This window comes from Chaetura pelagica, unplaced genomic scaffold, assembly GCF_000747805.2.
Source record: "Chaetura pelagica isolate M959 unplaced genomic scaffold, ChaPel_1.0 scaffold222, whole genome shotgun sequence".
NCBI classification, from domain to species: Eukaryota; Metazoa; Chordata; class Aves; order Apodiformes; family Apodidae; genus Chaetura; species Chaetura pelagica.
This window is the reverse complement of record NW_009952711.1, coordinates 4333092-4346343: the sequence shown is the minus strand read 5'-3', so window position 1 is coordinate 4346343 and position 13252 is coordinate 4333092. Positions and strand designations below refer to the sequence as shown.

At 37.2% G+C, this 13252-nt stretch overlaps 1 protein-coding gene across 1 annotated transcript in view; it reads left to right on the top strand.

Annotated features, from left to right (window-relative positions):
* The window catches only part of CHRFAM7A (CHRNA7 (cholinergic receptor, nicotinic, alpha 7, exons 5-10) and FAM7A (family with sequence similarity 7A, exons A-E) fusion), a 32214-nt gene extending 20330 nt beyond the window's left edge, over positions 1 to 11884 (top strand). Inside the window, exons 4-10 of the mRNA XM_009994527.1 lie at positions 426 to 535; positions 5931 to 6010; positions 7203 to 7370; positions 7752 to 7946; positions 8034 to 8120; positions 8743 to 8852; positions 10993 to 11884. Of these exons, the coding sequence (XP_009992829.1) occupies positions 426 to 535; positions 5931 to 6010; positions 7203 to 7370; positions 7752 to 7946; positions 8034 to 8120; positions 8743 to 8852; positions 10993 to 11511 (1269 nt within the window). The 3' untranslated portion in view covers positions 11512 to 11884. The remainder of the gene's footprint in view (positions 1 to 425; positions 536 to 5930; positions 6011 to 7202; positions 7371 to 7751; positions 7947 to 8033; positions 8121 to 8742; positions 8853 to 10992) is intronic.
* Positions 11885 to 13252: the final 1368 nt, after the last annotated feature.

Below are 13252 nucleotides of genomic sequence, written 5' to 3'. Positions count from 1 at the left end.
CTCTCAGCAGGGTCTGTTGGCTGCTCTCTCTCATGTCTGTAATCAAGTTATTACACCTGAGAATTTCCAACAGCTGAAAATAAAGTATTCTATGAAGATAAACATAACTGAAGTTAATGTATAAATTATAGAAGAAAATATATTCTGTCCCGAACTGGCACCTGAGGCAGCAGGAACAATAAAATACAAGCACCCCAAATATTCTTCTATGGGCTGTTATGTGCACTGCAGTGGGAATTGAAAATCAGATATTTATGCTTTTCATTGGGCTCTAGGTGGTCTAATTCACCCTTTTCAAACATTTCTCTGCCTGAACATAACAGTATCACTTTAACAAGAGAACAGCTATTGTTTCAGGCTATCCAGTCCCTAGAGTAAACCAGTGGCTGAAATTATATAACTTACTTTTTGTGTGTATGTCTTAGTACTGGACAGATCATTATCTACAGTGGAATGTGTCAGAATACCCGGGAGTGAAGAATGTCCGTTTTCCTGATGGACTGATTTGGAAGCCAGATATTCTGCTCTACAACAGGTAGAGACTTTTTTGTTGTTGTTGTGGTTTGGTTTTCTTTGTGTGGGTTTGTTGTTTGTTTTTTTTTTATTTTGTGGTTTGGTTTTGGGTTTTTTGTTTGTGTGTTTTTGGGTTTTGGTTTTTTTGCACAAGGGAAGGAGAGATCAGAGATTTCTAGAACCACCAAACAGTCTGGTTTGGCAGGGACTTGGAGAGAGCAACTGATCCAACCTTTAGTGGGAAAGGGGACCTAGATGAGATTATCTAGCACCCTTGCTAGATAAAGCAAGGTAAACGACAATTCTCTCATCAAAATGCCTCGGGTTTTAAATACTTTTCCAAGACATTAGAGGTCTGGAAAATTACCAGTCTCCTGTTCACACAACAGGAGGCCATAATTGCAAATACTTCATAAACAATGATGTTCTCCTTACCACCAATTCTAATTAGGTTTTGAGAGGTTATTAGAAAACGTAACTTTTCCAGCTTTGTTTAATGGCACAGGTAGTGATAATTTTGTCTTAAATTATTTGTTTGGTCTAAATGTTTACCAGTGAAATCAAATCTGAGTTTTGACTGCTCATCAGTTTTAGTTTGGATTTCACTAGAGGCAGGATAGGTAAATACTGTAAGTATGTTTGCATTTTCCCATGTCCACTTCTGGTATCACTCTTTCTTCCTGCTACAAAAGTAATTAAAACGTTTGCTGCTTTCCTTCAAACTATCTGTTCTGAGTTGAGCTTATTTTAGATTGCCATCAATCCACTGCAGAACCTTTGGCTGACATTGAGAGATTCTTTGGCTGCACCATTATATGCTATTTCCCAATGAAATTTATTTAGTTTATAAAGATAAAGCATTGAGAGCTCTCTGCTTTCTAATAGCTTGCCTTCTGCAGTTGGTGGAGGCCTGTGTACTGTTGCTCAGATACAGGAAGGACCTTGCATCTGCTTTGTGCATGTTACACTGTCTCTTTTGGGGTAGCCAGGGTATGTCCTTTTTTCTTTGCCTGTGCAGATGACATGAACGTATTGTCTTCCTGAGGGCTTTTTTCCTTTGTGTCTCTGCCATATGTCTGCAAAGACAACCATGTTGTGTTTTTCAATCTGATTCCCCCTCCCCACTTCAGGAGCTGCTTTGTGTGTTTCGACAAGACCTAGATAATAGCTGTACCCAATATGTCAGCTGCAGGGATGCTCCCCTTTATCATTTGATGACCACCTTTATGATCAATGTCACTGTCGCATGTATTGTTGAATGGCAATGATGAGACAACAGCCCCCAGTGACAGCATTTGCCAGCCACTTGGTACTTCTCTCCAGGGCCTAGGTTACTCCTTTGCTCGCAGCATGCAGCAATGCTTCTCTCAAAGGTACCGCTAACACTAAATCATTTGAGGTGATCTCCACTAGAGTTCACCATAATTATTAACTGCATTATTAACTGCCTGTCAAGATTACTTCTTGTTTCTGGTTTAAGGATTGCAATTAGCTCTTCAGTTGTCCTTATACCAGCCTAAAAAAAACTTTCAAATGCTCAGCACATGAAATGGAGCAACATACAACCTGGACAGGTATTTTTTGCAAAATTAATCTTGATTAATGTGTTTTTCAAACCAAATTTGTTCTTTTGAGCATTTATTCTGTAAATTACAGCATTCTAGGGAGAATCCAGCAAATCATGCATTCATTTCCATTTGGCTGAATAACACAGTGTATGCCATGAAATGGGTACTCTACAACAGCAGTTTAGAGGATTCCAAAATAATTAATTATGACTCTGAGGGCAAGTTTCAATGTATCTGAAGATTTATCCTTAAATATTTAAGTTATCCAAAATGAAAGGGTAATTTTTTTACAAGTTAGTAATATTAGTATATCCATGGTAACTGTAGCTGAAGTGCATCATAGAATGAGAAGAGTAACTTAACCTGAAAAACTGAAAAACCTATATTAACAGAAAACTATTGTTTTCAATTTTGGGACAGTTAATTATGGCACAGTCATGAGGCAATTATTCTACATTGTTTCTATTTCAAACACATATTTAATTCAAAATCTTATTCAGAATTTAGTTAGAGAACAAAGCTATTTAAAACAAATTCTTATTCCTGTATGAAATTGCATTGGGAATGTTATGATATTCTCTTAGAGTGACATGGTATTTTGAGATTGATGCTTTCAATTTCTATATGCTTAACTAGGGACATGCATCTGCAGTTACAAAGAAATTAATGAACTATAAATTCATTTTTCATTTTAATGAATGCATGTCTCCCTGTGTCTTGAGTCCTTACACATCTTGCTGCAGCCTAGTACAGAGAAACTCGTGGCAGCTGTATTAAATTTTACAACCAGCCTATTGTGAAAGGACTGGGGCCAGTTCATCTGTAGCTTTTTTGAGGGAAGAAAATGTTGGCCTATGTACAAATTGCAGGATTGATTATGTCAGTGACATGCACGGCTCTCTTCCACTTTGTTAATTTATTGAAACTGCTCATTTCTGGTGGTATTAATTTCCAAATGGACACACAGTATTCGGTACTTCATAAAATAACAAAAATTCTGGTAGTTATGTCTCATTTCTCTGGTTTTATAAACCTGAGACTTCCAGATAGGTTCCAGTGCTATTATATATGCTAGGTAGAGCATCATCATCTCAATGTACTGCAGTCAGTATCTACTTTCAAGTGGTTATATCCTGAAGAAGAAACGTAACAGAAATGTTTTTCTGTCATTACATTTGAGTGCAAATTCTCATCAAGAAAAAGCTTGCTGCATTCCCAACTTGGTGCATTCCCAGCTGAAGCAGTGCATTAAAAAAACAGTTAGAAGCAGCGTATAAAACCACCAATGCTCCTTTTTCAGAAAAAGAATCATATTTGAGTCTCATTACCTCTTGATACTCTTACGAAAGGCAGTCAGATGGCAGTGAAACCTAGGTTCCTTGATCACTTGTGTCCTTTTGAAATTTTTCTTTTTGTCAATTACCAGAAACAGCAGGAAGGTCTTAGAAGCAACCCTTTGGTGCTTGACTGTTAAGAATTGTATTTCTATTAATAGATATTTTTACATCCTGAATTTGACTTCTTGTTTGAGTTTCATCATGTAGCCCATATTAATTTCAAGTCAAAGCAAGTATTTGTCTATGTCTAATATGGAAATCTGTTGCAGAACTTTTAAGTCTGATTTTCTAAGGAAATAAGACATGCATGTGAGTGCACACCTGTGTGAATAAATGTTTGTGTATGATCTTTCTTGCTGTCCCTTTCCTCAATGTCCTCTGAGTCCACTTCTGCCAAATTTAGCAGTGCAATCAGTAGAGATCTTAGTAGTACAAGATGAGGAAAGAGAACAGTAAGGGCTACACACCTGGAAGAGAAGCTTCAACATGAACTCAGAGAATCCAGCCACGAGCTGAGAAGCTGAAGGAGAGCAGTCTATGTTAGTTCTAATGCCTTAGAATTGAATTGCCTTTTCCCCTAAAAGTACTAGAATCCATTCTTGCTGCATACACAATATTTAGACTTTTCTGCTTGTCTTAGACTTCAAATTAAATAGTTGCAAATATTTTCAACACTGTGAGAGCCTCCTGCTCATCACAAGAAAAAGTTCAGCTCCTGATGGGCAAGTGCATGTTTGGATTTAGTTTTTTCTTGTCTGCATATTTCACAGACCAGTCCAGAACTTTTAAAAATGTAATTTCTTCTAATACTGTCCTGGTTTGAGCCAGGATACATAAGGGGAAAATAAAATGCAAAGTAACTATGGCCAAAATAATGATGGCTGTACTGCAGCTTTTGAGATACAAAATTTGCATCAGAATAGATAAAATATTAAAGTCTCCCCTTTTTTAAAAAACAAAGAATATTTCAATACAAGTTTTCCTGCTGGAAAAAGGTACCATTTATTATACCCTGTTTTCTCCTAGAATTATGAATATTTCACTTCCCCCATCTCAAATTATTACTGTTTTCATTTTTTTCAGTGATGTTTTAGAAGGTAATTAGAAAATTATGGACACTAAATCACTAACAGGCAAAGAGACATCAGAGACTTGTCATGTTCATATCAACATAGAGACAACACAGGGTTTTATATCAATAAGAACAAACTGCAGCAAGAGACCAGACCTCAAAGCGTGTGCAACCTCTCTTGCTCTGCCCCCAAGCGGCTGGGCCTGTATTTGCCATGTGTGCCAACCCCACCCCTCAAGGCGACTGGAAAGTACAGACAATACATGGAAGTACGCTGGCCTGTGTCTCATTTTGCTTATCGACCCACAAATCAAAGCCCAAGCAAGGAGCCTACATCTATAACCAGGGCCAACAGCCATCAGATGGGAACACAACACAGCAGCTACTGAAAAGATCTGTGATGCAAAAATGATTCACTGCTAGTACCCTCCCACTACATTCTGTGCAATTTAATCTAGGCACCAGTTTAAATTAACTGTGACAATCTCTTGAATACCTTTACATCCCCTAAGGATGTATAGAGCAGAATCTGTAATACCTAATCAAAAAACCTGCAGTAGTAAATGGAACCATGAAATAGGGCACAATACTACATAAGGATATATCCATTGCAAGGCTAAATAATCTAAACATCTTCCATAAAGTGATTTAAGTTAGCAAACTTACTGAACTTCAAGAGTTAAACTTAGAATGCTTGTTTCATCTAAATATTTGAAAATAGGTTGCTTCTCAGCTAGAAGTTCTTAAAATTTTAATGCCTAGTAAATTCCTCTGTAAAATTGTCAGATGTGGCTGAGATATTCCTTGGCAGTAGCTGCCAATTCATAATTGGAAGCACTGTCCAAGTAACATTATGATTCTTTTCTAGAGACTTGTAAGAGTGGCACATGAGGGCAGTCCTGGTCAGCACCACTACACTGACATCTCTACTATGGTTTCTGTTTTTTGCTGGATCCAGTTTTTGGGTTACCAAGTAGATAATGAAAGCTGGAGCTGTATTAAACACTCTTATGTGAGATGTAAAATAACATTCAGCCATGAAAAGGGGTAAGATGAGACACTGGAGCATCCATCTCCTCTGTATTTATTAGCTGCTGTTAATGTAGATAGCACAGGAATAGCTTTCCCTGTACAGTTGCTTGAGAAGTTGTTACAAAGTGCTTACTTTCCAAATGGAAATCAATAGAGCCAAGGCACTGCAATGAATGCAGGTAAGCAGGAAGAATGAGGTGGCTCAACTTCACTTAAAATTGTTGATCAGGAGCAAATCCAATAGTACCAGGCCCTTTACTCAGAGCCACAGAAAAATGGCAACAAGAGAAAAGCTGTGAAGTTTGGGGGGAGAAGTAATTCTTTTATGAAGAACAGATTTGTCTCAGATATTCTTCAGCCAGTCTAATAGCATATAAGCCTTTTTTTTTTTTTTCTTCCCTATTCTAGTGCTGATGAAAGATTTGATGCGACATTTCACACAAATGTTTTAGTCAATTCCTCAGGACATTGCCAATATCTGCCACCAGGTAGGCTGTTTTCATGTCATAAATTTTGATAACTCAGACTACTTATATATGGTGTGGTTTCAAATTGACAAATTCTGTGGCATTTTCTTTATTTAACTAGCATAATCTGATAGATTTAAGCCCACATGCATAATGAATTACATCACTATCATTTTTGTATGTATGAAAACCATCATACAATATGAATTTTTAAATTCCAATTATGGAAATTCTTCTACCATAATGCACTATTTCAGTGTGGAAGTATAAAAGAAGAAAAATATAAAAGCCCTGAAGAGAAAAAGATACTGTTTATTAAGGCCATCGTAATGCCTCTACGTAAAACTGTATTTCATTAATTCAGCTGTTTCTTCTATTAATACTTTACCTTTACAATAAGATGCTTAGTAACATCCTGGATGTATCTTCTATTTGAAATTATTCACTGGATGCTTCATCAAAATAATTTCTAGTCTGAGAGGATAATAGTCTGTGTTTGATACTTATTTGATATCAGACTTATATCACTGACTCTCTGGATTTATAGCAGTGGAGTACTGTTTCTGTTCCCAGTCTCAATTAGCATAATCCTTAGAATTAACTCTTCCTAGAATCTGAATTTTAGAAACTACAGCAATAGAGCCAAGTGCTTTCCAGATAAATTAGTTTTTCCATCTCCAGAGGTTTCAAGGGTTTGCCTGATGTTCTTTTGATTTAAGATGCTCCATTTGGTGGAGGTTTTTCAATTCAATTCTGAAAGCTGCTAAACGACAGGGCCTGACTCAACAAGTGAAAAGTAAGAAGCTGGCCTTTCTGAATAAATCAAGGTCATGTAAATCTAGTAAGACAGCAAATAATCTTTCAGGATTTCTTATCCTATTCAGTAAAAGAAATAAATAAAAGAAACAGATTGCATATTCTGTGTAATTTCTTTCTGAAATACAGTATCTATAAATCTCTAAATATTCTCCCACTATGTGCCAAAATGGAAATGTAGTTCAAAAATAGTTTATAACGTCAACACATTAATGGTGCAGTTCTTTCCCTTTTCTCTGACTGATTTTTCCATTTACATGTTATGACATAACTGAGATTAAATATGACTTATGAGTGAAAAACAGGGGACACAATGTAGAACGAAGTCTGATTACAAAATGTATATGAAATTATGTGGAACAAGCATTTAAATTAAGTGTTCTTGTTTAAAATCTAGGCATATTTAAAAGTTCATGCTACATAGACGTGCGCTGGTTTCCCTTTGATGTACAGAAGTGTAACCTGAAGTTTGGATCTTGGACTTATGGAGGCTGGTCCTTGGACTTACAAATGCAAGAAGCAGACATATCTGGCTATATTTCAAATGGAGAGTGGGATTTAGTAGGTAAGCTCTTGATTACTTATTTACACTGTGAACTCGCAGTTTTGTCTCCATTGCTGAAATGGATGGAGTAATGATTGGGAAATAAAGATGGAAATTAAATTAATAAATTATTTAGCTAGTGGCATTTGAAACTCTGAGAACAGGTATAGGATGAAAACACATGTTTAAAAGTAGGTAAAATATTGCTGCTTGAATGCAGTATCTTTTTCTGATTTTTCTTTATTATCCAACAAAAAATGACTTAATTGGAAATTCAGCTTAAAGTAGGAGTTTTACCTATAGCAAAACTTAGAAAGCTATATTTATCCTTTTTAAAAACAATCACTACATACAGTGTATTCATATTAATTTCTGGTTTTCTTCCTCTTCCCTCCTATACAGGAGTTCCTGGGAAGAGAACAGAGAGCTTTTATGAATGTTGTAAAGAACCCTACCCAGATGTAACGTTCACTGTAACTATGAGACGTAGGACCCTCTATTATGGACTCAACCTTCTTATTCCTTGTGTACTGATATCAGCACTTGCTTTGTTAGTTTTTCTGCTTCCAGCAGACTCGGGAGAAAAGATCTCACTTGGTAAATGCTTAACAAGATATTGTAAATGTGACCAAACCAAAAGAAGTTGCTACTGATCTAATTTCATACTTAATGGTTATCTTTCAGGTATAACAGTTTTATTGTCTCTCACTGTCTTCATGTTACTTGTGGCTGAAATTATGCCAGCAACATCTGATTCTGTGCCCTTAATTGGTAAGCTAACTATGGCTTTTCTTCACTTTGATTTTTTGTGAAATGAGGTGCAGTGACTTTTGCAGTAAGGCAAATCACCACCTGTCCAATGGCCAACAGCAATTGAATTAGAAGAATGTTGCCAACTGATGAGAGGCCCTGATGGGTGTTATCCCCATACAACTTCTGTGCTCCCTGCTCTTAAGAAAATACAGAACCTATGTATGTTGGGAAATAATAAAGAAGTTACTTTTCCATGGAAAAAGTATTGACAAAATTGGTCAGACAAAGTTAATTATGATCAAGTCTTCCCATTGTAATTCCTCTGGCAGAAAGATAAACTTTTCAGAAGTACTGGCCACTCTCTACAATACTGGTGAAAGAAAATTAGAGGACAGTTCTTCTCAGGGTTGCTTAGAAAAGGTCAGTTCCACAGAGACAATTACTAAAGGCTGGCAATCCTCTCAAAATAAAAGCTGCTCTTTCTGCTTTTGAGAAATCTTTCACAAGTATCTAAAGCAGCACATGTATCACTACACAGGAAAAAGAACACCATGTATGCATGTATTTAAACACTCCTTACAATAGCTACAAAGCAATATCAGCCAAAGTATATTGCTGTAATTATCTGTTTATTTTGCAGCTCAGTATTTTGCCAGCACTATGATTATTGTTGGTCTCTCTGTTGTTGTCACTGTTATTGTTCTACAATACCATCATCATGATCCAGATGGGGGGAAAATGCCTAAATGGGTAAGGCTTGATTTTCATTCATTATCTATTTCACAAATGTTCAGATCAGGGATGTAATAGAGTAACTAGTGAGCCATGTTTACTACTTACTGTTAAAAACATATAAATCCTTTATAAATGTTTTGTTTTGAGAAGTAGTTTCACCATAAATGAGATGTTCAGATACCTTTTGTGTGGTTAGCCTCTTAGGGACTGTGCCTCTGTGAGAGAGAATATGAATACACCTCAACTTGCTTCTGTACTCAGACTCTCCTTCACAACAGCTAGACGCAACTTACGATTTTGCTAAAACCTAAATATATAAATGAAGGGAATTTTCAAATAAGCTGCAGATGTCAAAAGCGAATGAGGTAGAAGGAAAGAGTAAGGTGCTGATGGAGATTATAAATGCATGAATTACACTGCCCTCAAGGTGCAACTGTGCAGCTGCTACATATTTAGCTGCTGTGCACACAGAGACATCAATAACCTAAAAAAAGCACCTGTTAAAGATGGCTGTTAAAGGAAATGAAGTTTTCTGAAAGTCCTCATCCTTACACCTCTGGTCAAAAACATCTGTAAAGAGCAAAGAAAATTACTTTTCTAAGCACATAAGACTTTCTTGATAATGTACTTTTATGAGTGGTTGTTTTTACGAGAACATTACACTGATATTGGATTGCTAAATATTAATGAGTATCATCAGCTAACTGTCCACTCTTCCTGCCTTCACCCAGCTCGTGGCAGCAGCTGGCATTACCAAAGACAGAAAGACCTTTTCCTTCAGAACAATGAGTTATTTTTATCCTTACTAGCCAAGAAGAATGTGCATACAGCAGTGCCCTGCAGACAAGAGATAATGAGATAATCCCTGGCCTATTCTGGGATAGTGACTTTGAAATAAATTTCAATGAAGATAATAAAAGGTATCTATCTTCAGAAGCATGTTTGAGGACTGAAAGGGGATAAATGTTTAGTACTGAGCCAAACATCCTCAAAAACAGAGTTTTTGAGGTTGAGGAATGAGCTTTAGCATTGAAAAGCTGAAGTCTGTTATTTGGATGCCGGTGAATTTTGTATCAGGCCCTCAGTTAATGGAATACTATCCTCCTTGGTGAAGTTTGGTAGTGTAAATACAAAAGCAGGTTGTCTCTGGTTGGGATGTTTGCCTGGATATATCACCTACTCAGAGTGGCAACCCACAGTCAGAATAAATGGAACAAATGTAATATTAATTATGGTGTAAGACTTATGTATTAGATGAGACCACAATATTTCATTAGTGCTCTGGAAAAGAAACACTGGAATGATCTCTTAAAATCTAATTGCAATAGATTACAGAAGCTTGCATTTGAACTGGAGCAGTCTCTGGCTTGCCTGCACCTTCTGTAAGGCTGGAATAAGGCAACATGGAAAACAATAAAATGATACACAGAATTACAGAATCACAGGATTGTCAGCATTGGAAGGGACCTCTAGACATCATCTAGTCCAACTCCCCCACTAAAGCAGGATGGCCTGGAGCACATCACACAGGGCTGCATCCAGGCATCCCTTCCTATTTAGTATCATGAACACAGTGATTAAATTTGCAAAGTACTTTTTAAAAAAAAAATAATAATTCTGTCTTTCTTCCATTCCATGTCCAGCTCTGTTTTCCAAAATCTGCAATCAATTGTCATGAAAGAAACATAAGAACAGAGACAAAACATTGTAAAGCTTGGTGGTACCCAGTCCAGACCAGCCTAGCATCCATTTTAGCAGTCCCTTCCAAACAGTAATGTCATGTGAATTTAATATTAGAGCACAAATATGAAGGAAAGAATTGTAATGTATTGACTACAATCCAAAGCAGTGCTATTCAGACTATTAAAAAGTAAGCCTTCTTCAGTAAGTGGGTTTTTGTGTTTTTTTTTGTGTTGATCTGTTTGATTTTTTTAATTAATTGTTTCTAGTAAAGGTGGAAAAGGCTGACATAATGCTGTACAAGTGTAAGGAAAACTCAGTGCTACAGAGATTCCCACCAGAGGAGGGGGGACTCTCAATAGTTATAGTCAGCCTTGAGGCAATCAATAGTCCCCCAAGGCTGCAAGAATACTGATAGCACCCAAAGACAGTGGCTTGTGGGAAGAGATGCTTATTCTTAATCATTTTCTTTCAGACAAGAGTCATCCTTCTCAACTGGTGTGCTTGGTTTCTGAGGATGAAAAGACCAGGGGAAGATAAAGTGCGTCCTGCCTGTCAACATAAACAGCGTCGATGTAGCCTGTCAAGTGTGGAGATGAACACTGTGAGCGGACAGCAGTCCAGTAATGGGAACATGCTGTACATTGGGTTTAGGGGGCTGGAAGGGGTTCACTGCACACCCACCACTGATTCAGGGGTGATCTGTGGGAGGATGACCTGCTCACCAACAGATGAAGAAAATCTGCTGCACAGTGGCCACCCCTCTGAAGGTGACCCAGATTTGGCTAAGATCTTGGAAGAGGTCAGGTACATTGCAAACCGATTCAGAGACCAAGATGAAGATGAAGCCATCTGCAATGAATGGAAGTTTGCAGCCTCTGTAGTGGATCGGCTCTGCTTGATGGCTTTTTCAGTCTTCACAATCATTTGTACAATTGGTATTTTAATGTCAGCACCAAACTTTGTAGAAGCTGTCTCTAAAGATTTTGCTTAACTCCTAACTAGAATCTGATTCTCTGAAGTATGATATGTAGCAAACAAGAGTGTTTTTTGTTTGATGGCTTGTTTTTATTGAGTCTACTGCTTCTCATGTCTGCTTTCTTTTGACCCACTCTCTGGTCCTGAGTTCCTTTAGGAAGACTGGCACCATTTCAGAAGGGAAGACAAGGATCTCCTTGGGCTACCTGTGTGGCTCCTCTGAGCACTCTTGAGAGAGATGCAAAGTGGCTGCAGGTCCCTTCAGAATGACAGGATATTGCACCACCATCTCTTACAGATTTTTGAACTGCCTATTACAAAATAGCAGACGGGCAATGCCAGAAGTGTCACTTCTTTTATTATTTTGTTATAAAAGATAGAAGGTGGTCCATCTTAACTAAGTGATCATAAACATGTTTAGGAGAGAATCAAATCCAAAAACATGGAAGTTCAAACAGCAGACAGAAAAGGGAGAAACAGTTCATTTTTCAGTTACTGCTTCTTACTGAGTTGTAGCATATAGCTTTCCAGCTCACTCATAATCCATCAGACCCACAATTCCCTCCATGCACTTTACATAAAGCATGTGACTTCACAGGATTCTGGATTTGTCTTAAATACCAGAAACCTGAAAGTTAATACACCATATAATTTATTCTTCTATAGCTATCTGGATTTGACTTGAATGTGGCCTGCACTCTAAAACAGACTTCACAGTAATTTTTGCAGTGCTTATTACTTCTTCCTTCTCCCCAGAGAGATATTCTTTCATTTATCTTTTTAACTATCAAAGATTTATTATGCCTTTATCCTCACTTCTTTAAAAATCAAAACCAACACATACTTGTCTATTTACTGTTAACCAGACTCCAGTATGGAAAAAGTAACTAGGTGTCTTGTACAGGCTTAAGCATAAATGAAGAATCTAAAGCAAAATGAAGCCACTAAGTGCTGAGATCAAGGTTTTAATTTAAAAATTAAATGTTTGATCTGTAGTATGCATGGCCTTTTATAGACCATTTTCTGTTAAGTCACAATGTCTTTACAATAAAACTGCATCTTTTCTGCTCAGTTTATCATCCAAAGAGCACTAATGAATAATAAAGCTTTCTTGGGCCTGATATAAACTATAAGCTGTACAGATATGTCTTCATATACACACTGCATATACATCCCAGGAAAGGTTAAGACTTAAATACAAGTTCTCTGAAGTCCAGACAGATATTTGCAAGGGTAAACCTAATAGTTTAAATAGTTCTGATTATGAAATTCTCCTGTCAAAATATGCTTAGCTTTCATGTGACTTTGATGTCTTAGTGAAAAGGCCTGAGCTGAGAATACCAGGACCTGAAACTTCATGTGTACAAAACAGCTGAGGATTTGTCTCTTGCTGGCATACCAGTATTGCTGACCAGTGATATACATAGTAAAAGATGTGGGGGAGGATTACTTTAGCAATGACTGCTTGCTTTATCCTACAGAATCTCCACCTTTTGGCTGAGATCTTTAGAGACACAAATGGAGGCCTCTTGTTCTACCACATTTTTATTGTGAAATAAAGTGACTAAAATGTTTATTCTCCCTCGGTAACGGTTTCCTTTTCAGGGTCAGTTCCTCTGGAAGCAGGAGAACCAAATTTCTTATAGCCCAGAGTCAACAAAAGTACAGTCCATCACCTGAGTAGACATCGGGTTTAAGCACCATCATGCCAGAGAAAATGGCAGGAGGTGTAAAAGGAAGACAGGATATTTTTCAAA